The sequence below is a fragment of the Podarcis cretensis genome, assembly GCF_951804945.1.
Source record: "Podarcis cretensis genome assembly, chromosome: 9".
NCBI lineage: Eukaryota > Metazoa > Chordata > Lepidosauria > Squamata > Lacertidae > Podarcis > Podarcis cretensis.
Window position 1 is genome coordinate 38155141 of NC_137178.1, and position 26045 is coordinate 38181185.

General features: G+C 42.4%; 2 protein-coding genes across 4 annotated transcripts in view; one reads left to right on the forward strand and one right to left on the reverse strand.

Annotated features, from left to right (window-relative positions):
* The first annotated feature begins 13967 nt into the window (after positions 1-13967).
* Positions 13968-26045, forward strand: part of HHIP (hedgehog interacting protein) — a 76743-nt gene continuing 64665 nt past the window's right edge. For 2 of the 3 annotated variants that reach the window (XM_079989493.1, XM_079989492.1), the window contains exon 1: positions 13968-14301. In XM_079989493.1, coding sequence (XP_079845619.1) covers positions 14029-14301 — 273 coding nt within the window. In that variant the 5' untranslated portion in view covers positions 13968-14028. The remainder of the gene's footprint in view (positions 14302-26045) is intronic. The other variant, XM_079989494.1, reaches the window with a different exon arrangement.
* The window catches only part of ANAPC10 (anaphase promoting complex subunit 10), a 134842-nt gene continuing 134341 nt past the window's right edge, over positions 25545-26045 (reverse strand). Inside the window, exon 6 of the mRNA XM_079989517.1 lies at positions 25545-25566. The gene's annotated coding sequence lies outside the window, so the exon portion shown is untranslated. The remainder of the gene's footprint in view (positions 25567-26045) is intronic.

Consider the following 26045-nt stretch of genomic DNA (forward strand, 5'->3'; position numbering starts at 1 on the left):
CTAAAGCTATCTCCGTTTTCTAGAAGCCTTGCTTCTAGAACCCCTCAGGTTCTCATTTTTCCAATCTTAAATTCAGTTCCCTACGTTTCAGCAGCAATTTGCAAATTTTTTTATAAAAAGAAAACCTCATGAAAATTCTTCAGCGTTTTAGAGAAGATGTTGATGTAATTTTGACCAATATACACATTTCTGCAAGTATTTTCTCCTAATAGAGTGCATCCTTGTATGTTATTTTCACTAATGTATTTATGTTTTTGCACACTTTTACCTAATATAGTACATTTTTGTAAACACTGGTTGGAGAACTGCTTCACAAAATTTGGATGTGTGAATTTGGAAGGGTGGCTGATTTGGAAAGCACAAATTTGATAGATTCACCCTTTATATGCCAACTCATTTGAATCCAATGAGTTTCCCCATCCAAAATAGAAAAATTAGTAACCAGGTGCATAAGAAAAAAAGGTATTTAGACTACACACATATATACTTTTTGACATTTTAATGCAGACAGTATTGAAACGCTACCATTATAAAATATGCATGGGGGGGGGGGTTATCTTCATGAAAGTAAAAATCTGATCCTAAAGCTAGACCTCCCTGGAAATTTTGAGTCAGTAAATCTGGATTTCTCACTTGGGCCTGGTTTTAAAGACCATTTTGCTTAAAAAACAAAACAGATACAATAGTGAATGTGATCCCAACTTTAATGCAAATATAAAGAATCCTATAACTATAAAATGTCACAGAATAAATGAAATATGGGTGCTAATTCAAGCAATTGAGTTTCTGTAATACAGACATCCCTATAAATGTCCTGTTAATACTAATAGAAATGGCTTTATTGCAAAATAATAATAATCCACACACCTATGGCTTGTTTCATTTCCATTTTATACTAGATGTAATGACTTCAGCCTGGAGCATTTCCTCCAGAATAATGACCGGCTGTGTTTAATGGCCCCCAGTTGAGCCTTGGGCCATCAACTCCTCTTAACCAGCCATTAATCTCAAGGAAATACCTCCCATCTCAATTGTTATTGCAGATCTCTGTAGGAAAAATAATGTGGATTTTTTCCAATCAAAATGTAAATGCCACTATGAAGTTCTGTCTGTCACAGAGTTATGTCAGACACAATATGTTACAGAGATTAAGAAATCGTTCACTTCCCTTTCTTTAATACTATTTCCCAAAATCAACTAAACAAAGGTTCTCTTGATCAAGGGTTTTCTCAATCTCGATCTCCACCCTGCCTTTTAAAACTTTTCTGAAGAATCTGAAGTCTGAGAGTATCCATGTCAGCGAATAATACAAGTGCTATATAATATTCCGCTGCATCTCTAGTTTGTCTCTACTCTGTCATTGATGTAAAAGATCTGAATCAGGCAACTCTAGGGGATTCGTTGTCTAAAGTTAGCCCTAGTCCTTTCATGGAATAAGGACTTGACTCAAGTGCTGGATACAGTGGTGATTACACATCCTTTCCTAGCCACCAAACCCCTGGTCTTCCCTTGGTTTTCATAGAAGAGTGCAGGATATGATATAGTTGTGATGATGGCTTGAACATAAGTGGAGCAAAACTTGGTACAAATCTGTCCTAACGTGTCTTACAACCATCTGAAGCAATGATGTTGCATCTCATTGCATCTGCACGGTCTCATCCAACAGGGCTTTTCCAGATGGAAAGGGGCTTTTATTTATTGGTTTATTTGATGCAGCCTTTGCCATGTGGTGGCTAGGGAAGATGAGACAAGTAGTCTAAAACACCTGGAGAGTGCCAGGTTGGCAAAGACTGACTTAACAGGTTCATACCGCACCCCTCAACAAGCGCCAGGACAGTATTCAACAAGTCAAAATTACAATAAAACAGAGTAAAAAATATGTAACATAAAAGAGTAGTGAAACAAACACAAAGCAATATAAAAGTAATGTGTGGAGGATTAAGAACCCTGGGGAAGAAGAAGAAGAAGAAGAAGAAGAAGAAGAAGAAGAAGAAGAAAGTATTGGCTTATTATCAAAATGACATCCAGTTTGGTACCAGGCAAGTCTCCCTGCAAAGAGTTTTCCATAGCTGGGATATACCACCAAGTAGATCCTTTCCCTTGCCACTCTCCACTACATTTCACATGGTGCTGGCACCTAAAGAAAGTCCTCCACTAAAAATCCCAGGGTGTGGGCTGGCACAAATGAAGACAAGGAGTCCTTCAGGTGCACTGGTCCCAAGTCATGAAGATCTTTAAAGGTCAAAAACAACACTAAGATGAGCCTGGAAATGAACTGAGTTCCAGTACATTTGGTGGTACACAAGTATAATGTGAACTTAATTCTCTTCCAGATGTATTTTGGGCTGATTTCCATTACAAAACCATCTTCAGAAACAGCCCCGCAAGTAGATTACAGTAATCTACTTCTGGATGTTACAGGACATAGATCCTTGAGGGTAGGCTATTTCTGTTCTGGTGCACCACTCTGAATTGGTAAAATGCAATCCAGAGGCAACCTGCTGTTACTAAGAAGCTTGGTTCAGCTGGAACTCTGCAAGGGCCCTAGGATCATGTTTCTCTTTTGGCTTTGCTCTGGGCAATGAATGTGATGCCATTGCAAAGTAACAGAGAAGGTAATGCTAATTTAAGGATAGTATCTCACAGCAGCAGCTATGCATGAAGTTGAACAGTCACATGGACAGCAATGTGCAAGGTTCATTTGTCCTCAGAGCCCTTGCAATATCTCATGCAAACACACACCCTTATTTGGTCCTAAAGGCTTCTTCCTGCAAATATATTCTACTGGTAATTAGACTTGGCCTAAATCTGCATATCTTGGGAAATGTTACTGCCTTTCTCCATGAGGGAAACCTCACTTACTTTGCTGTAACGTCTGCTTTGCCAGAGCCCCTTACAACCTCCTTGCCACTTTGCAGCAGGAGGCTATTGATCTATTTTGTAACAACTTGATACTTGAATTTATTAGCATTCAGAGTTCCCTTCCATGAAGACTTGTCATTAAGGTAATCAGCCTTGTTGTTACAGTGAACGCCCATCAGGAAGTTTCTTTTCTATAACTGGACATCTTGCAGATCATCACACTGTTCCAAGATTCAATCTCATGGGCTTAATGCTCGCTGGACAGCTCCACGTGTCTCCTTTCCAAACTTGCTCTGACCCCATGGATGCTGCAGCTAGCTCCCTTCCCTTGGCTCTTGTGCCTGTCTCCTCTGTTTCTCAGCCACATTTGTTATTTTCTTTGGTTGAATCCAAAAGCTTGTGAGATGCAGAAGCCAGTTTTATCCCATGAGGAATTAAATCAGCTGCTCCATCCTCACTCGAGCCTACTAGGTGTCCTTTGAGAAACCAGAGGAAGCTAGCTGTCTCTGCAACCTGTGAAGGACCCACTGCCCAAGTCAACTGACTCACTGCCAGAGTCCCAGAATGAGTTGGAACTGTGCCACCACAGGTCACAGTAAAACTCAGAAAACTTCTCTGGCTGTACCCTAGCACCAGCTGCCGCTCCATATATGGCAACCTCTGCACACTCTATAATGGGATTTGTGTCAGTATGAGCTTTCCAACCAAGCAACATAGACTTCCATAGCCTGCGTAACTTATGACAACTAACTATGGTGTTATTTTTGCACCTCAAGCCACAAAGCCATTTTATTTAGGTTCAACAGAGTTTTGTGGAAGTTCACTGCTGTGTTTTTTAAAAAGCAGTAACACTTACTAGATATTTTGAGTTATTATATTGGTTTCATTTAAGGTCAATGTTTTTTAAAGAATGCAAGCAGTTCTACTAGATCAGAAATTAAAAAGACTGAACATGCTGTTAACAAGTACACCAAGAAACTTATATTAAATGGGTACTCAAAAAAAAGCATAGCATTAGCCAAGGATTTTTCACCACCCTTACAAATTTTAAATTATTTTAGCCAATTTCAACATTTAAAAAACTTTCTCTGGTCTCAGGCGGGCCATTAAGTCTATGTGTCAGTGATTCACAGTCTGCTGCTAGTCAATAAAATCTGGTTTTAATTCTATGCAGCTTTTTAATACAAAAATCAAGTGAAGTTTAATACTTTAAAGTTTTCTCAAGACCGAACAAAGGGAGAATATATGTCGAGGACATACAAATTAAGATGACTCACATTCTTTACCACCTGTTGGTTCCTTTCATAGACTGCTCCCCAGTCCCCATTACTATAATATACACCATTATACTGTACAGCATAATTTAGGAATCAATAACTTAAGTTCCTAGGGCCAAAATGGTGGCTCATTATTCTGGTTCTGGATACCATCGCCATCACTTTCTTTTAGAACATTGACTGTTATCTTTCAAACTCTTTTTCGTTTGTTATGACAATTAACAATACAATAAGGTTGCATACAGAACTACAGTCTACAAGCACTCTACTCTGTTGGAAGTGAAGACAGATATAATATGAAAAAAGTACCTGAAGTCAGTTCCTGAGTCACAGCCTGAGCCTAACTTCTTCCTGGTTTTGCCAATGACACATGTGCATGCCAGCACATGGAATGCTCCATCAGCCATGAGATTTTCTCTTCTTTACATGCTTCTGGCAGCTGGCAGCCTTTTGTGGGCAGGTGGGTGGGGTGTCACATGTATTTGTACCTTATATTAAAAATAAATGAAACCTTTTTTTAAAAAAAAGTACTATAAAAAGTGGAGCAAGTCTTCTTTATGGCCTCAGTGATGGCAGGCTATCAGCATTATCCTCAGCCAACTTTTGCAAATTTGCAGAACCATTTTTTTCAGAGCTCAGCCCCTGCAGAGGAAAGGTACATTTGGACTGTGAGCAAGAACCTTCCAAGTTGGCCCTATTTTTCTAAAAATGTTACATCTCTTCACTTGCAGGGTCCAGTGGAAGTCTAATGACACTATAGAAGAACAAACGTGAAAGCCAACAGAAGATAAATATAGCAACATCCCATTGAAACCAATGTGGCTTAGCCTGCAATTCTATTCAATTCAATTAATAGCGAAGAAACTCCATTGAACACAATGGTACATTTCTGAGTAAACATGTATGAGATCGCATGTTTAGGCATGAATGTTCAGTTGCCTATTTTTTTCCTGAATTGTGACCCAAATGCACATGAATGTGAAATTTCTCTCTTTACGTTACATGAATTAAGTGGATAATAATTTGCACATAGAGCTTGTGTGTCTCTCTTGAGGTTATGGAAGTATTTTGTTCATTAGCAAGAAAAATTATTGGTGCAATTTATTATAATTAAATCCTTATGCACTGTGGTTAGAAAACGGTTTATGTTGGCTACACCCATTCTCCTGTGTGGTATGAGGATACCATTTTGAGCAGTTTAAAAGAGGAATGCAGCACTGACCTTTCCCATATCCCTCACAGTAAGGTTCCTTGCAGCTGAAGCTAGGACTTAACATGGAGCATGTGGAATGGATTTTCCTAGTCATGGAGCATTTGGGTTACAGTAAAAAATGATGATTTTTGCAAAGGCACACTAATTTGACAAATACCAACATTTTTGTGAGGCCAGAGTTTGCTCCAAACCTGAATGTGTGTGGTTGCACACAAATATGCTAAATGGATGGTGAAATTGCATTTGTCTACAAGACTGATGGAGAGGTAGAAATTGTGGGCAGACATGTCAAACGCTTGGGATGTGTACTTGGAGAGAGGTTCACAATCCACAGCGATAGTTGTGCTAATGACAGGTAGTGTATTATTGCACAATGGATTTACATGGGTGTCTTAACTCTTGCCTCATTGTTCAGATAAGCAAAATATGAAAAATGGGCAACCACATCTAATCCATCACCTGTACAAATCCCCAGTGTAATTAAATGAAAATTGGAAACGCTTCTGCCTAATTCAAAATAGCCAATGATGACAGTTGATTCATTAATGAAATGAAGTTTCTGCGTAATAATTTATGCAATTGACCGATTCATTATGTCAGTGATGAAATGTTCTGCCTAATTCAGGAAAGACTTTGCTTATTCCATGAAGTAAACAACAATGTTACCAGTCTGTGAACTAGGCGGTACGGTTATATAACTCGGGGAGAGTATTTGCATAAATCACAAATTACACATTTTATTATATTCTATGAACAAAGCATATTTATATTGTTTTTAATGAACAAAACAATGTTGTTAACCACCCTGAGGAAAATGCCAAAAGTGGGATAGGAATTCCTAAAACAAAACAAAAACACACCAAAAAAACCCCCACCCCAATTAAAATTAAATGTTTCAGTAGACAACACTGTAACTGTCATTTACCCCTCAGCTCCATCAGGATCTGGCATGGTTCGGCAGCCCCAGATGCAAAAGACTGAGGAGGAAGGAACAGGTGCAGATGTGGGGAATGGAAGGGCTGAAGGACTCTAGACATCAGAGAGAAAGCAGACCTGCTAGCTCTCCCCAACACCCCTCCTGTGGAAGCAGGAAAGGGAAGATCCTTCAACCAACAGAGGGAAGGACAGAACAGGATGAAGTGGTGGCAAAGCTGAAGGCAGAGGGGTAAATATAGTCTTCTTGCTGAGAACCAGGCAACACCTTTAGATACACTCCCCTGCCCAAGATGGTATGTGCATGTGCAGAGGAACTGTAGAGGGGGAGAGTTTTGTAAGTGATCTCATCCTGTTGAAGGATGGTTGTGTCAACCGTTGGGACATCTTTGTACCTTCCATTCAGTTACAAACCTCTTGCCCTGCTCATGTTCCTTGGAATTTTGACTTCTGGTCCTTGTGCCTGCTGGTGAGTTATTGGTCTTAATAAAGATATTTTCTTTTCTTTCATGGAGGAGTTGCTGCGTCATGTTTTGAGCCTGCAGTAACTTTATAAAATGTGTTGTTACAGCTACTGGGCAACTGTCTAGTTGTAAACTGATTGCTATCCTTAGTCAGATGATATTCAGGGAATGATTAGGGATTAATGAGAAATCTGATTCAGTTGACATTTAAAGATGAACCTCCCTAAACCACACTTTCTGGGAGAGAAACCTGAGAACTGAAACACAGCCATCCTTCAAAATTTATACTTCTCCAAATTTTGCAATACCGGTCTCCAGTCAAGGAATGTGCGTCAAAATACATATACAACAATATGTGTGCATAGAAAAGCATATATTAGTGAAAAAATATATATAAAGGAAATTATATTAGTGATAATTGCTTTGCAAAATTTTGTGTATTAGGCAAAATTGCATGCAAACTCGTATAAATCAGGACAAATTTGTGCTAAGATGCTGAAGAATTTTCTTGAGGACATTTAAAATACTTGGAACCGGTCAAAATGGGTGCAAAAAGGATGCCAAAATGGCAATATTTGCCACAGTGTAACACCACAGGTGGAGATTGGGAAGGATGGGTAGAGAGAGGGGTGGCCCATCCTTGCCTGAGGCAAGATAGGAAGGTGCCTCCCTACCCCACCCCATCCCGGCAAAAGCTCTACACACACACTGCTGAAGCTTTCTTTACCTAGGTCAAATGGCAGTGCCCAAAAAGCAGTAATGTTAACAGGTTCTGGTAAGATCTCATGGAGCTCTTGTGAAATCTCACAAGATTTTTGCGAGATCTTGCCAGAAGCTGCTGCTGCTTCACCGCCACCTCTTTGGGTTCTGCCACCTTAGGCAGCTGCCCCATCCTGCCTCATAGGTGGACCAGCTCTGAGTGGAGGGATACCGCCGCCCAATCCACACAGACAAGACACACAGAGCCCAGCAAAAAGTGAGGTAAGTTTGCAGCCTAACTTGAGTAAGATATATTGATATTGTTGCCACCTAGTGCCCAAAAGACAAATCCCTTTGTTTATAAAAGTCAAGACTAAGAATGCTTGAGTTTAAGGTGTGTCCCCTACCCTCCAAAATGTGAGGGACATGCAGATAAAGAACAAAATTTAGCACAGTCATTACTTAACATTGCTGGCATGGACACAACATGAATGTGTTCGCAAGTGGCCAAAGTTGCCAAAAACAGGAAGTGCTCTTTGACATGAATAAGACAAAAGAAGGCCGGTTGTTCAGTTCATCCCTGTCTGAATTTTTAAAAGTCCAAAACTGCTAGTAGATGAACTCATAATTGGCACAGACAGGGTTATATGAAGCTATGTGTTCAGTAATCTGGAAAATGTTGTTTTATGGATCTGTCATGACATAAATTATGCTAATGTAGTATGAGTTTAAAGCACAATACTTAACAGAGCTTGAGAGAGAGAAATATTGGCTATGGGAAAGGCACTAAGCAGGCTGGAACACAGCCTGGGTTACAGTTCATTAATACATGGTGAAATAAACAATATATAGAAGGGGGAAAGGGTGGACTGTTTCCATGATTTGCACTAGATTTATTCCTGTGCCGCAATATGTATGTTAAAGAAGGTGCACGGGAATTTCTTGCTGAAAAATAATACCAGGAATTATTCTTCAAACCTGATCAACATCTCCCCCACATGTGATTTCTCATAAGACTGACACCAGCGCTAAACAAGTAATCAAAACCAATTTTAACTACTTGTTACAACAGTGGGTGAAAGTGGGTGTGGGTTACAAAAGTAGGCGAAGTTACCATCCTAGCTGAAAAGGAGTGAAGACAATGTGATCAGTTATGTTGCTGCAACTGCTAAAACTTGCAATGTGTGGTCCATTGTACAGTAGATATGGTACTACAATTAGTCTTGGGCCAACAAACTGCCTAGTGATTTTCATAAACAGGCTAGATGAGAGGATGGAGGATGTTATTAAATCTCCAATGACATCAGTTTCAAAGATATTAATATAAGTCAGCCATCATACACTATTAATTGGAAAACCTTATGAGCCACAGTAGATTTGGGAGCCATAGGCACAAGAAACAGGGATGCAATGCGCTGAATATTCTCAGTAATACCAAGTGTATTAATTAATAACATAAGTTAATGGAAAGTTTAATAGTGCAAACTGGTTGCACTGGGAAGATTTGTTACCTGGGTTATAAATCTTCTATCTGTTTTATAATGTAAATTTCTTTGGGATGCCTCGTATGAAACAATTCATAAATTAACTTTAAAAAATGATAATCTTTAAAGCAAAAGCAAAACAGGCAGATGCTTAAAAGGCCTAAGTTGAGGTGTTTTTCTTAAAGAGACAAACCTCAGTTCAATTTGTTTCTTTTCCATTAGTACTGGGGCTCTGAATATATCTGGATTGACTAGTATATATGGGATCCCATTTTCAACCTACTTTTGTACAAGGGAAGCAACACCTGTGTAGTAAAGTACATAGGTATATATATTTTAATCAGAAAGAGCCCAGAGCAAATGGTTTCAACATCTGTAAACCCTTCTCACATCTTGGGCTATGTATTTATTTACTATTATTATTTTGAAATATGGTTGGTTCTGCCATAAGTTCAGTCAGAGTTCATAACGGCTTGATGTGCCTTTGGTAGAATTCTTTAGGGATAAAGTAGTTTTATTCTCATATCCAAAATTCCTGAACAAATTGGCATCTGAATTTGATCTAAGTGACTGCATCAACCTGCTTACATTTTCTCTTAGAACAAATATTTTAAAAAATAACAATCTAAAATCTTAATTCACATATTTACCTAGAAACAGCCATGACACTAACATCTGGAGTATTTGTAGCACATGTAGAATAATCCAGGAAGGCGAGCATTTCTTCTCAGAATATATTTAAGAGGTTTAATGTCAGCGGATAAACTTTGGTGACTTAGCACCTGTCAGACTCTGGATGCAACCCCATTCTTGAGATATGCCGGCTGCAGGATGGGATGGGGATATTATTATACAGCAGTCCCACTTCAAGATGTGCAGTCCACCAGTAAAGATCTATAAGCATAATTTTGCAGATACATCAGCACAAGTCCAGGTTGGCATATTTGTATTGCTGATACAACTTCACCAGTGAAGGGATGACCCAAGCTACGTGGAAATGGGAGCATGATAGGAAGTTGTCAGGTCCTGGGCTTCCTCAGAACCTACCTCCAACACTGGCAAGTTATGGAGTAAGTCAAACTCCACTGACTGAACTCAATAGAGAGCAAAAACCACCATCTTCCAATTTACCCACTTTGCCACAATGAAGTAGAGAATCCAGACTAATTTGGCACCCTGTCATAACATGCCAACACTAGTAAATAAATTATTGACAAGGAGACCATAACTTAGAAGACAGGGTACAAATATTGTGAACCCTTAGAACACACAATTGATTAATTTGGTGGCAAGAACTATGGAGACAGAACATTTTTTATTAAAAAGGGAACTTTTTGTTCAACTAGGCCACAGAACACAAATAGGAAGACTTTACAATATGATTGATACTTCCTTTTCAGTTGAGAATAAACAAACCATGTTTTATCCTCATGTACATCTAATGTAAGAATTATGTTTATAAACTGGATGCCATGAGAGGTTGCAGGCACAGCTGCTCATAAACCCTGATAAATACTTAATTTAGCATGGCACTAAAGGGGAAAGGAAATAATTTTTATCTGTTCATTAGTCATCCAGCTACTGGGCTAGCCCTGCATAAGTTATATAGACCACATTTCAATTTCAATGTGGCTTATATTTTACTGCTTCCTTCTCACTTAGTTAAACTGGGATGTGTGCGGCTGATAAGGTTTTTATGTACTCCTGCATTACCTTTTTCTTTCTTAACATCTCAAGATGTTGCAAAGCACAAGATGTTGCTGGCAATAACATTCAGAGCGAGCCTTGAGCTCAACAAATTTCACAGATCCACATGGTGCAATTTCTAGCTGTTGCCAAAAGGAAACGAATGCATTTGATTTGCAAATTTGAAAAGCTGTGTTTGTGTCAGCCTCACAGTTTCCACAGCACCAGCCTTAAACTGATAGCACATGTTGCAAAGGGAAGATTTATGGAACCCACCTAGTGAGCTCTGATCCTTCCACTCATCTAGTAGTACACGTGTATATCATAGAAGCATCCAGTTAACATCAGAAAAACTCATGAAATGAGAAAGAATAATCAGTTTTGCAGCCTATTTTACATTAAACCAAAGAAAAAAGATATCCCTCTGCTCCTTCTCACCTGTAAAACCAGTGGTGCCTTTTCCCCAGTGCACAGGTGAAAGCACAGAAAAAGATATAAAGAATTAAGACCATGAATATACATGCATGCACAGGTATGTATACATTCTGCACATACTTGTTCTACTGACCCTGTCACAACTTCCAAGGAGCCACTGCCATCAAGAAGATCACAGAATGCAACCTTCAAGATGACTTTAAAAGGTAAAGGGTAAAGGGACCCCTGACCATTAGGTTCAGTCATGGCCAACTCTGGGGTTGCAGCGCTCATCTCGCTTTATTGGCCAAGGAAGCCGGCATACAGCTTCCGGGTCATGTGGTCAACATGACTAAGCCGCTTCCGCACGGAAACACTGTTTACCTTCCCACCAGGTATCCCAACCTATTTATCTTCCCACCAGGTATCCCAACCTATTTATCTACTTGCACTTTGACGTGCTTTCGAACTGCTAGGTTGGCAGGAGCAGGGACCGAGCAACAGGAGCTCACCCCGTCACAGGGATTTGAACCGCCGATCTTCTGATAGGCAAGTCCTAGGCTCTGTGGTTTAACCCACAGCGCCACCCATATTCCCTAAGATGACTTTAGGACATGTTAATAACATATACAAAACAGAGTGTATTTTGGAAAGTTGTTTTTCTGTTTGCAGTGGATGTGGACATCTCTTAAAATATCTTAACCAAATTTTGAGGGTGATGGTTCCTAAGATCAAGGAACAGGTTTTCATCGATGGTTGGCTGAACCATTAAAAACTGCAATTAAGCTGCTAGCTAATTGAAGTAACCCATGCACTGCTTCTGTGGAGCCAGTTTCTGGGTGCTACAGTCCATGATAGGCCCCTTCCATCTCACAGGGATAAAGAAAGGCTATAAAATATGTACAAAAACATTATTTACTTATTTGAAAATTATGGATCTCCTATTGTTGATATCCAAGGCAATGAACAATTACAATGAACAAAGAAAAAAGAAAAAACACCCTAATAGTGTTAAAAACAACATCCATTGGGGATGCAAAACCATACGGAGCAAATCAAATAAATAGGATAGACTTGGCCTGGTGCCTAAAGAATAGCTGGAGAGGCAGTAGGTGGGTCTCCTTTGGGAAGGAGATCCATTATTATTATTATTATTATTATTATTATTATTAAGCACAGAAAGACAGAAACAACCCCAGAGTTTTTCCTCTCTCTAGTAGCCGTCCACCAAATCTCTGCAGGTGAGGGCTTCCAGGAGAGGACATTTAATTTATTAATTTGTTTAACAAAATTTATACACTACTTGATTGTAATAAAACCTCTAAGCAGGTTTACAGGAAATATTAAAATCACATTCCAGTGGTACCTGGGGTTAAGTACTTAATTCATTCCAGAGGTCCGTTCTTAACCTGAAACTGTTCTTAACCTGAAGCACCACTTTAGCTAATGGGGCCTCCTGCTGCCGCCGCACCGTCGGAGCCCAATGTCTGTTCTCATCCTGAAGCAAAGTTCTTAACCTGAAGCACTATTTCTGGGTTAGCGGAGTCTGTAACCTGAAGCGTATGTAACCTCAAGCGTATGTACCGTAACCCGAGGTACCATTGTATTACTGTTAATATTAAAATTAACAACTCAACAACTACACGTGGAGATCCGATAGGCCAGCCTCAGCAAAAATGTTCTTAGCAGGTGCCAAAAAAAAAAAGAGAGAGAGTATGGAGAAGGCGCCTGCCTGATGCCAACCAGCAGGGAGTTGCAAAGTGTAGCTGCTGCCACATGAAAAGATCTTGCAAATGCAGAAGGAGTATTATGCGGCACCTGTAACCGTGCCAGTTCTGCAGAGCGGCCAAGTGGGCTACCTCACACTATACTGAATTAATTGAAAGCACAGGAGGTCTGCAGGCATTGCAGAGTTAGACCAGTCCAAGAGGAACATCTAATCCAACCCCTTGCAATGCACAAATCTTTTGAGGAGGTGTGTGTGTGGGGGGGTCCTTCTATTCTTCAGTCCTGCTCAAGAAGGGTCCCTGGGGCCACGGGCTGGCTAGTCCCTCAAGTTTCCTCACTCGCCTCTTTCCTGTCCCTCCTCACAGCGGCTGCTGCTATTGTCGCTGCCGGACCTTCCTCTCAGCCAACGGTGGCTGCTGCTTATGTGCCCCCCCCCCCAACCCCGCCACTCTCTCTCTGTTCCCTCAGGCATTTCGGCCCAGCGCGCGCGAGCGCGCCGACCACTCAGACAGCCGGCCCGCCAGTCGCCTCGTCCGTGCGCGCGCGCCTTCCCCGCGCGCTCGCGCCCCGTGACCGTCCGCTTCCCCTCTCTCCCCAGCGCGCGCGCGCACGGCCACACACGCACGCACACGCTCTCTCGCTCTTCTCCCCGCTAGTCCCTCTTTTCGGTGACGTGAAGGGGCGCGCGGTGGCAGCACCTCCCCGCGCGCTGCTTAAAAATAAGAAGAAAAGAGGGAGCGAAACATGAGAGCCCTAGTGAGCTCCAGCTCCCGCCGGCAGCAGCAGAGGAGGCATCACCCCAGCCAGGCTGTCCTCGCTGAATTGCGGCCGCCTTTCTATGGAACGACCAGAAGGGACTTGCTGCTGCTGCTGCTGCTGCCGCCACCGCCACGACCACCACCACCTCCTCCTCGTCTTCTCTTTCGCGCGCCAACGCGGGAGCCCTTCGCGCCGGCAATTTCGACGCCTCAGCCGCGCCAACTAAACCGGCCCTCGCGCAAACTTCCCCGCGCAAACTGCGCGGCACCTTTCCCTCGCCGCCCCCCCTTACACCACACGCGACGTGCGCTCTCCCCCCCCCTCTTTTTTTTTTTTTGGTCCCTCAGACATCACTCCCTCCCTCCTTGGAGGCCTCCCCCCTATTCTCTCTGTGTCTTTCTCTCTCCCCCCTCCACCCCCGGATCTAAGGGGTTTCCCCCCCACACACACACACACAACACGGAAAGCTTGGATTTGCCTTGGGATTTGCCAGCGAAGCTCGCGGAGGCATGGTCGCTCTGAAGATGCTCCCGCTCAAGCTGCTCTTGGTGGCCGTGGTCCTCTGCTTCTTCGAGGGGGAGGCCCGCTTTGGGGAGAGCGGGGGGGCCAAGAGGAGAAGGTGCCTGAACGGCAGCCCCCCCAGGCGCCTCAAGAAGCGAGACAGGAGGCTGATGCTGCTGGAGCCGCCCCTCGGAGGGGAACTCATGTGCCGGGGTTTCTACCCTCGCGTCTCCTGCTGCCCCAGGGCGGACAGCCAGGGCTCGCTGCACGTGGAGAACAAGGTAAGGCGCGCGGCGGCGGCGGCGGCGGCGGGTGGGAGGGCTGCACACTCCGGGGCTCCCCTGAGCAGCAGCAGCAGGAGGAGGAGGATTTGGTGCTCCTCGTGATCTGGGAGGGTGAAAGGAGACTCCTTGGGGAGAACCAAGGAGAGGTGGACCTGTATCTGTCTGCCTCTCTCCTCTTCAGCAGGCTTGCAAAGGTGGCGAGAAGGCCAGCAGTCAAAGGTGGCCTGAGCTTGGGTGCTTCAAGCAGTAGAGGAGAAAGGTGAGGGTGGGGGGTAGGTAGACGTCTTAACCTGGATGGATTTCTGTTGGCCAAGGAGCCCATGAAGCTCTGGAGTGGCTCAGATTTTCTTCATCAACCCACATGTTATCCCAAACTCAGGCTTAGCAAAGGAGAGAGGGCTGCAATCCCAACCGGACTTTTGCCCGGGAATAAACTCCGCTGAACTTTCTTGCAAGTGAACTTCAACTGGCTCTCACTGTAAGCCCCATTAAGTATAGTTTGACTTAGTTTTGAGCATAAACGTGTAAGAAAGATAGCGCTGCTCTTCCTCATGGATACTGGCACCTTTGATACTGTTGTGCCCTTGTTTCCTTTCCGTCTCTTCTAGGATGGGGTGCTAATTTCAGGAGCAGTGTGTGTGTGTGTGTGTGTGTGTGTGTGTGTGTGTGTTGGTTCCTGCAGGTTTCTGTTGTACCTCAAGCACAACAGTCCTTGGAAAACTTGTTACAAGGTTTCGGATGGTCACTGATGCTGGGTCTTCAGAGAGTGGCGATGTCAAAATCTGGACGCGGGGCAGATAGTTTGTACAAAAAAACCCCAAACCTTGACCGCAGGTTAACAATCTAGGATAACAATTTATTGGGGGGGGGTAAATTTGGGAAATTTTGTGTACTACTGTATAGTGAAGGGATGCTGCAGCCCCTGGAAGCCCCAATTGTCAGGTGGTCCCATCTAGAAGACAGCAGAAAGAAGCTGAGTTAGAAAACAGGTAGACTTTCGTCCCGGTCTGGATGAGACATGGGACGGGATGGGGGGGCAGAGATCCTGCCAATAAAGTCTGGAGGGTTTTCTTGGAGTCAGTCAACGCTCCCTGGCAGCCGTGGGACTGTAAATTAAGGTGGCGGTGGTTTCCCCGTTTATTTTTTCTGAGGGTAGAAAAGTGTGTACGATTCTCTCCACATGTTTGGTCAGGAAACTTCGGGTAGCAGATGGTGATTGGGAGAGCAGATGATGCCAGGACTCTGCAAACTTTTTACGAGCTCTTCCACCGATTAGGTCGGTCCCTTGCTCTTGAGAGAGAAAAGGGGAGGGGGGGAGAGGATTCCCTGAAGTTGTTCCTCGACAAACTGGAGCGGTTGCAAATGGATCTTTGTCAAACGGGATAAAAGGAGGGTATCTACTGGATTGTGTATGTGGAGACAGAGAAAGAGAGAGAATTTGCTTTTTTGCAGCATGACAGTTTTAACGTCATTACACTTGATGGCATTCTGAGGATAAATGAAAAATCCTAGGCATCCTGGAATAAGAAGGGCGCCTGTTCAGGGGTCTGCTGTTCTTCTGCGTTCCAGCGTGTTGGTGTTCTCTAAGTTTTTCAGGCTATTGTTTCGATCAGAAGGGCAATGTGTAATGCTGGATCTAGGGAGGGAAACGTGATGAATAAATGTCATTGAGAATCACTGCACGTGAAATAAACAATCAGGTGTCTTTCTCACTGCCCCCTCTTTCCCCCTGCTCCCCCTTCCAGCTTTTAGGTTTAATTAAGAATTCCTCCGTTACAACACTGCAGTTGTCAAGGTCTGAGAGCGTCTTGGAAAACTTGTGTTTCAGTCTTTCTGGCCCAAGCATAATAAAAAAAAAATACCCAGCCTGAATCGAATTTTTATGCTCAGTTCACGGTAGATTTCACTCCATTCTCATGTAAACAGCTTCTACGAATCAACATATGTGTCTGGGTGGTATCTCTCACTTTGTTTTGTAACAAAAAGCCATATTGCATCATTTAATTTGCTCAAGTCATGCAAATAGGGAAAAAATCAATAGGACAAAAAGGGGTCGACTTATCCTCCTCCCCACTAAACTGCTGCCCACACACAGAGTCCTGTTGCTTATGGCAAAAGAATAACAACAACACCATTGTATTTGTTGGTTGGTTCGCTAATGGGTGAAACTGGAGAACATCATTCTCCTTCAGTCCCCAGCTCTGTCCAAATGCTCATGCCTTTTGAGAGAGCATTTGTCCTATCGCCTCTGTTCCCAGATGAGCGAGAGCTGTCTTTGCTGCAGGGATTTCAGCAAAGGAAACTCTATTCTTACCAGATGCAGCAGGAGTTTGGCTGAATATTTTCTCCGCATGTTTGGCCAGAGGTAGTGTCAGCAAAGCTCCTGTGTGGTAATCACATTAAACTACACACTAACTACATTCAGATAACCTCCTAAAGTCTCTAACTGAAACCCACAAATGCCAGAGTCAAGCGGGGAGGGGGGTGTCCTTAGTTTATCCTGTTAGTAACATCTAGAAATGAGCAGCAGCATCTGCTGGATGGACTCTCTGAAATCTCCCTGTAATAAATAAGCTCTCTGTGGTGGATTAAAGGTGAGACAGACTTTACACAATAGTTGCATTTCTACCCAGCTACAGAACTTGATTTCTTAGCACTCTTTCTTTTGTGGCTGGTGACATCTAAAAACACTTTTAACTGGAAGGACATGATTTAATGTACATCTCAACCCATCATTTCATGCTATGTCATATCCATATATATATCATATCATTCATTTAAACAAAACTTGGCAATAAACATTTTTGCACGTCTGTGTACCAGATGGACAAAAATATGCATTTTTTTCCATTTTCATGTGCAGTGCAATCCTATTCATGCTTACTCAGAATCAAGTCCCATTGATTTCTATGGGATTTACTCTCAGGTAAGTGTGCGTTGGAAAGTTTGCCACTTCTGATTCACGTGACACATAATGGATGACTTTCCATGCAAAATGCGTCTAGTAGATTTAGTGATAGCAGACTCTGAACAGGGTGCTCTGGAAATGCTCCAGGAAGTATATCCCTATGGCTGTGCTGTGACACTGCACTTATGATATACCCACCCACAGACAAGGGTAAGGGTGATAAGAAATAAGTGTTTCAGCAGTTTTTAAAAGTAATGAAGCACACTCAGCAGTCATTTCTAATCACAAAAAGCCTCTTGGTTTAAGACTACATTTGTCAACCCTCTGGCAATTTAATGATCAAATTATTGATCTGTATTTCTAATGAAATGCTGCCAGCCTCTTAAGTAGTGCAAAGCTGCAACAGAAAATGCACAGACACATGAAATTACAGTCTCCCTTTATCATCTTTATTTTGTTTTGTTTTATTTGCATGATGTCATTGACATTTTATCCCTACCTTCTGGTGCTCTGGATTATTCTCCATTTGCCATTTGATTCTCTAAATTCATAAGCAAATAATGACATATTAAAGTTTTGTGCATTATTTCTTTTAAAGTTTTCTTACAGGCTGTCAAACACGGTGATCTTCCCTACCTTAGTTGGTTTCACAGCCAAGGCTGTCAGGGAATGGGTGAAAAGTAATTGTTTTCAAGTGTGCCCTTTTACAATCATTTGTTTGCTCTGGCTCTTTCTTCAACAAAAGCTATTGTTGAACACATCCAACTAAACAAATAACTCATCTCGGGGTCCCTGTAACAGCTGCCTTGGTACAATGATCTATTTACATATTGTCCTAAAATTGAAACTGAACTCCTTAATGACATAATCTAGTACTATAGTACCAAATGAAGCATATGCTGAAACTAGCAGCTGAACCATCTTGAAAGCATTCTGTTTGCAGGAATAATTATTTGTATACCAAATACTGCTTCATATTAACATCAGAACTGAATGCTATGATTTTTCTGCTGACTTGCCTCCTTGCACCCCTGTGAAATGGTACAAGTTGTGTTGGCCAGATTCTCTTGTAAAATCAGAAGAAATTATGCTCCTATATGCATGTTCCCTTTCACCTTTAGCTTAATAGTGCCAACCCAACTTTGTAAACTACAAGTCCCTGCATATTTATCTCACCTGTCTTCTCTTGGCTTCAGCTTCCTGGGTAGAGATTAAAGGATGAGTTAACATATGTTATGAATCAGTCAGTAGGCATAATAATTAGTAAGCACACTGTAAGCTTAAACCACTATAATTTCATGGGTGCGCTCCCGCTGCTCGGTCCCAGCGCCTGCCAACCTAGCAGTTCGAAAGCACCTCCGGGTGCAAGTAGATAACTAGGGACCGCTTACCAGCGGGAAGGTAAACAGCGTTTCTGTGTGCGGCTCTGGCTCGCCAGAGCAGCGATGTCACGCTGGCCACGTGACCCGGAAGTGTCTCCGGACAGCGCTGGCCCCTGGCCTCTTAAGTGAGATGGGCGCACAACCCCAGAGTCTGTCAAGACTGGCCCGTACGGGCAGGGGTACCTTTACCTTTACCTTACATATGGCTTTTGAGTATAACAAATCTGATTTTTTTAAAAAAATGTATGCTCATTCTTAAAGATACATTTTACATTTGGGGGGAGGGGTGCATTTATTCAGATTAATCCACATTTGCCATGCCCATGACAGATTTGCCAGTGAGTGAAACAGAGTCTGTAGGAACTGATGCATGCAGAAAGTCCCAGTCCCTGACATCATCAGTTAACAGGATCTCAGGTAACTGATCTGTAATCTGAAAAGGAATCATAGCTCAGTGGTAGAACACCTGCTTGGCATGCAGAAGGTCCTAGTCAAAAGAATAAGGTAACAGATTATGTGAATGGCCTCAAGCTAAGAGCAGCTTGCCACTCAAGAGTAGGCAGTATTGGGCTGGCATAAAGCTGAGCTGGTATAAGCCTATTTCCTGTGTACCAGAACTCATATATTGCAAAGAAGCTAAGTCTGCAATACGAGAGCAGTATGAACTAACATACCACACAGAGACAAGATCAAGTAGCGCATGTTCACATAGAGACTTCCTCACACCCCATTAGGCCTGTTTCTCTGGGCACACCGTTGATGCTGTGTGTGTGTGTGCCACCATAGGTGAGGGAAGTCCCTATGTGAGTGAGTCCTTAACGCGTATTTCATAGGGCCAATCCAACCATAAAGGCAAACTAGGTAAATCTGGAGGGTCAAATTCCAGGGGTGCTCACTACAGAGCTGCTTCCTGTGCTTTTGGAGGAGGCAAACAGGAGCAGCTTAGCAGCTCAAGGCCTGTGAGAGAGGAACCCCAGTGTCCCAAGAGCCTTAAACACTGTAGTAAATGGGAAGAAAGTAATGTAGTGAGAGATATCTAAAAAGAGGACACAAAAATTACAGCCTAGTCAGCTTTTGTTCATTTCATGTGCAATACAGTAGTCTGAATTTTTGCAGGACGCAACAACTGCAACTACCACGTTGTTTGTGGGCATTCCTTGCCCAACCCCTGCTCTGCTTCTCCTCTCTCTCATGCCCAACAATGCTGGCCTTCCACTGTCAGCTGTGAGGAAGTCCACCCCTTGCTGCTTTGGGTGGCAGCCCTGCCTAGGCTTGAGTTCTGGGAGCTGGGGGTGCAAGAGCTGGGCAGATGTGGGTGGCACCACTTTGGGGAGGACTCAAGGGCAAGGGCCACCACCAGTGGATGTTAATCTACTGAATGAGGGGCTTTATATGGGCCTTTTATTCTGTGAGATTGGCTGTTTTGCCCAGTTAAAATTTAAAAGCACAGTCTGGGGTCTTATTTTTCTTTTGAGTCTTGGGTTGATGATTTTTGATATGTGTCTGCAGTAGGATCAGCTGGGGAGAGCTCAGCAGGCCCCAGTTGCAGTGACAAAGTATGGTGTGAGAGAAGGGTCATGCCAAGTAAGGGGGACTTGACACAGAGAGTTGGTGGCTATGCCAGCTTCTTCTCTTGCCAGAGTAATTGTGGTTGTGGTTATCAGCCAGCCCTCAGATGCTGTTATTAAGTACCAGGTCAGTTTTAAATAAAATCTCCCTCATTCACAATTTGTGAATGGTGAATCTGACCTGGCTTGTGTTACCAGTACTTGGCTGAGTTTAACTTATCTTACCCACCTTTCCCTACCTGAGTACTTGGTGCAGTGTCAGGGCAAACTTGGGGGGGTCAGGGAAGAGGGGTTGCTGTGACAGTAGAAATTGGATCTCCCAATCTCTCTCTCTCTCTCTCTCTCTCTCTCTCTCTCTCTCTCTCTCTCTCTCCAGGCTTCCTGTTTTATTGAGTGGGAATCTAGTGTGTCTTTGCCTTTTATCAGGCAATTGGAACAGATTAGGGATTCTGCTAATTTACCATCCAGCTTGCTGCCCAGCAGTCTTTCTGCCTGAGCTAACAGAAGTGGTCTTGGAGGTAGTGTTGTCCCACCCCCACCCCCCACCCCCCACCCCGGGCTGTTGATCCTAGGGGACTTCAACATTCCTGTTGAGGCCACTAAATCTTGGATGCCTCAGAACTTCTATGGTCACAATAATAACCATGGGGTGCTATCAGCCTAATGCAAATGGCAGACCACACTCTGGATCTGATCCACCAGCTGGGAAGAGGGTGATCTGAAAGTGGGGAGTTTTAACCCCAGTTGCTTGTCATATTCTTATAATTTCCTGTTCAGATTTAGGTATTCAGCTGCTTTCTCCCTCTTCAGCAGCTGGAGACCTATTAGAATCATCTGCCTTTTGGAGGCTGATGGATCCAATTGGTTTCCAGGCTACTCTGGGAGATACTGCTGTCAAAATCCTGGTTAACCTGTGGACTAGGTGGTTGATGTGGACTATGGTTGCCCTTGAGCACCCCGTCCTGTCTGGTAGAGCCAAATTGACTTCTTGGTATCACCAGAGCTTAGAGCAATGAAACAGCTTGAGTACACATAGAAGAAAAATCCAGATGAATGCAACTGAGTGTTCATTATTGAGTCTCCTCAATAGCAGTGAATATAATGAAGAAGCACTTTGCTGCCTCCATTGCATCCTCACTATGCCACACAACAGAACTTTTTGGGTAGTATGGAGCCTTTTATACTCTGCCCAAAGGAGGTGGATGAACCAATGTGACCCATTGTGACTTTTGTAAAGCATTTTGGGGATAAAATCCTTGTATCCAAGTAAGGTAAAGGTAAGGTAAAGTATCCCTGCATGGTTAAATCCAGTCAAATTCAACATGGGGTGCGGCGCTCTTCTCCACTTTCAGGCCAAGGGAGCCAGTGTTTGTCCACACACAGGTTTCCGGGTCACAGAACACAGTGACAAATGCCAGAGCACACAGAAACACTGTTTACCTTCCTGCCACAGCAGTACCTCTTTATCTACTAGCTCTGGTATGCTTTCAAACTGCTAGGTTGGCAGGAGCTGGGACAAAGCAGGAGCTCACTCCATCATGTGGATTCAAACTGCCAACCTTATGATCGGCAAGCCCAAGAGGCTTCATGGTTCAGACCACAGTGCCACCCATGTCCCTGTCCCTTGTATCCACCATGCCTTTCACTGCAGCAGGTGACTCTCAACAGATATCCAGAACACCATTGTGTCCTGTTTTGTTAAGTTGATATGGCTTGAGAATATGGACAAAATTGTTGGATCTGCATAGGTGACCACATTTGCTCTTGACCCTTGCCCTTTATGGGTAATGAAAACTAAGTAGAGAGTGGGTGGCTAGCTCAACCAGGGAGGTGATTAACATCTCTGTGTAGGAGGAAGTTATCCCTAACTGCTTAAAGGAAGACATTAGACTTAAGAAATGCTCCCAGGAATCAGAGAATTTAAACAACTATTGACTGACTGCTAATGTCCCCTTCTTGAGCAACATTGAGTAAGTTGCTACTAACTAGATCCAGGCTCTATTGGATGAGACTGATTGTCTGGATCCATTTCAATTGGAGTTTAGGCCTGGCTTTAGCATAGAAACTGCCTTGCTTGCCCTGTATGTTGAGAGACAGGCAGAGTATAATGCTATTGATTCTCCTTGATATCCCAGAGACTTTTGATACTGTTGACCATAGTATCCTTCTGGAGCATTTGTCTGAAATGGGTGGTACCACTTTACAGTGGTTTCAGTCCTACGTGGATGGTCATCTTCAGACAGTGGTGCTTGGGGATGTTGTTTAACCCCATGGTCCTTCCTATGAGGGGTACTGCAGTAGTTAATTTAATTGCCAATGCTATTTATTGTGGCACCTTAATGATTAACAGATCTGTTACAGCACAATATTCCACGGGCTACAGTCCACTTTATCAGATTGATCAGATTTCCTTTGAAGCAAAATATTTTAGTGCATTGTATGTGGCAATTGTCTTACCAAAGTTAGGATGTCTGTGTTATTAACAACTGCTTTGTGAATTACCACTCTTCATTATGTAATTATCACTGTCTGTATTCTTTTTCTGCATTTCATTTCCCTGTTTACAGTATCCCCTCCCTATGTATGTATATACCTGTAAATTCATGCAACTGATAAAGTGGACTGTAATCCACAAAAGTTTATGCCATAATAAATTTGTTAGCCTCTAAGGTACCACAATGCTCTTTGTGGTTTTTAAAACAACAGTGTTTTTACTTGTCTGCAGAAATCAGAAGGGAGGCTGTTAGAATTACCCTAGGAGGGGAGTTCCATGAGAATTAGCTCAGAGCTTGAATATTCTAGTGAATTACCTCCAACAGCTGCTTAAAGCTTGCAGCTGCCTAGAAGAAAACACAGCAGTTACCTCTTGGTAAAACTTGAGCTATGCACAGCCCATCAGGAAACTATGTGTAATGTTAATTTTATAATTTATTAATCATATTCTACACATACATACACATCCTAACATGATGTACAAAACGCAAGAAAACACAGCCAAAAACAACACAGTAAATAACTGGATATAAATCTAAAAGTTTATAGCTACATAAGTAGAGACCCATGGCAGAGGCATTTTCATCCAAGCTGGGAAAGTTTATCAGATAATCAAATTCAGTTGTCTGCAAATGCAGATAATGAGTGCCTCCTCTTGAGAGGAACACAGTTCCGCAGAATAGGGGAGCCACAAAAAACCCTTTTCTGACTTACTGTGGAAAAGGCTTCTAAGATGGTTGGAACTTGAAAGAGAATCTCTCCTACAGATTGCAATGATCTACTGGGTATATAAGGGATAAGGCAATCTCTCAATTAATGAGTAATAAGTTGTCCATCTTTTGAGTTTTATTTGTGGACTTCTTTTGCCTGGCCTAGTCTGATGCATTTTTCTTTTCTCTGTGGTCAAACTAACATTAAAAAATCTGTACCCCTTCATCTCAGCATCCTATGTGTCTTTCTCCTGGTTATGGCTCAGCTTCCTTTTTCCAAGCTGCGGCTTCTTTTCAGGCTTGGTGATATCAGGTGATGCATTCAGCAGTTACCAACAACTCAGTGCTACCTTCTCCTCATCATGCTCTTTATCCCTTATCTATGGTGCTTCCATCACTTCCAGTTCATCCATCGGCAGTGGTGCCACCTCCACCTCCATGGAAGATGTAGCAGTCATTTGTCCCAGGAAAAGAAGTTGTGAATTGGAAGTGCAGAAAGCTTCCATTTGGACATACCCTTTATGACCTTAAGGATGAAGGGCCATCTTTGCTTTGAGATGCCAAAACCTAGTGCTGAGACAGTTGCCACACTGGGGATTTAAACAATTAACAGTGTATAATAGAGCTAAAGGAGAGTGCTGTACCATTTTCTGAATTGTCTGTGCTTCACAAGTGCAGGCTAACTTGAAAAATATGCTTGCAAGTGGTTTAACATGTCATATGGTTAAATTTAGGTGGTTTTTTTTGCTAAGACAGTTCCAGTGAATTGAGTGCATTTCACTGGCACAAGTGTAATGAAACCACTGACAGATCACTTATCATGATGAAACACTCTCTCTGATCTAATTTGACTCCAAGTTTTATGTGATTGCCACCAAGCCAATAAATGTGATGACTCCAAACTTTTTTACAGTACTGTGGTGTCTCAGAAGAGCCATGATACAATATACACTAATTATGGGCTGACTCCAAATTGAATTAAGTAATAGAGCTGGATTTGGCATAGAAAATGTTTAATTCAAGCAGAATGAATGGAGCAATGTAGCGAAAAATTACTGTACTCTTTCCAAAAGAACTGCTCAGTATGACGTTACAGAGACTGAAACACCACATATCCCACATACTCCATGGTCTGAATAACATTGTTAAGTGTTGAATATCAAATTGATTCTAGGTTGTAAAATCTCCCAGAATGCAGAATGTGGCTGGGACATTATCCATATTATATTTTTAAAAATCTGAAAAATATATATAAAAAGACATCCATATGCATGCTGAAATAAATATTACATTTGACTTTCAGGTAATAAGTTACAAATAAATGGGAACATGCAAGGAGTGAAATATTGTCATGTCTTTTTTATATATAAATGCAGTTGCTTTTTGACTGTAGGGCTTTTCAATGCAAAATGGTTTACTGGCCAATTTCTATATTCTTGGGGGAGCCATAATATTTTCCAGATAGTGGCCTACAGGCAGAAAATCTCTCTTATGAGGGATGGGGTCATTTAATAAAGTTGGTGTCATCTAGGAGGAAGGATTTCCCTGTTATGGCACATACAAAATCCAAAGAATGTTAGAACATTAAAGTCTGGAATCACATTCATGCACTCTCTCTCTCTCTCTCTCTCTCTCTCTCTCTCACACACACACACACACACACACACACAAAGAAAGACCTTTTGATAACAATTTTCCTTTCAAATGCAACTGCTGGCAATATTTTACAATCCACTTTTAGAAAATTCTATTGTCTAGATTAATATATCTTAACATAGACTGAGGGCTTCCTGTTGACCATCCCTGGTATGGAATTTGTCATGTAAGTATATCACAGAGGACTGTCATGCATGGGAGAGGGAATGAAGGGAGAGAGGATTTAGATGACCATGGAAAGGTGAAAATAAACTAAATTGTTCACCAGTTTGTATTGACAACTAAACTGGAGAAAAATTATGAATCATTATTTGAAACATTATGAGCCCCCAAGTTTCATACTGACAGGACAGGAAATATGAGATTTGGTGAAATCACTATGCCAAACAATCTAAACCATATAAACCAACAGCAGTTGTACCTACCAGAAACGCAGTAGCCAGCTACCACTACCACCTTCATGAGCTTCTCTGTTTAGTACCCCCACGTTGATCAGATTGGAATGAGAACCAAAGCAGGATGTGGCCAGTTCTATGGATGTGTTGCTAGCAAAAGGGAAAGTTTAGTCATTAAGCCTGAGGTTCTCTATTGCTATTCAACTATGAATTTAATTATGACAAGTTTCAGTGACTGTTCATTATACATTGTGCATTCATTCAGATAGTGTTCCAAATGTTAAAAGCAAAAATACTCATATTTTTGTTGATGAATGCGGTTTCTACTGTGCTGTAGATCAACTTCATAAGATGATATGGGGCCAGTGATAATCAAGCAATCCCATTCTAGAGCTGGCAATGAGTTGGCTTTTGACTAAACTGATTGGCTTTCAGGGCTGCAGAAAAACTGCACAGACTCATGCTAAAAATACTGGTGAATTATGGGTGCTCAGTTGCTTAGACTTATGTGTGTTTGCCTGTGACATTGCTGCTTTTACATGTATTCCTGTATAACTGCCCTGCTTAAACTGGCATCAGATATTTGCATTAGTTCACAGGCCTTTTTGGAGAAGGCGGAAAAGCTTATA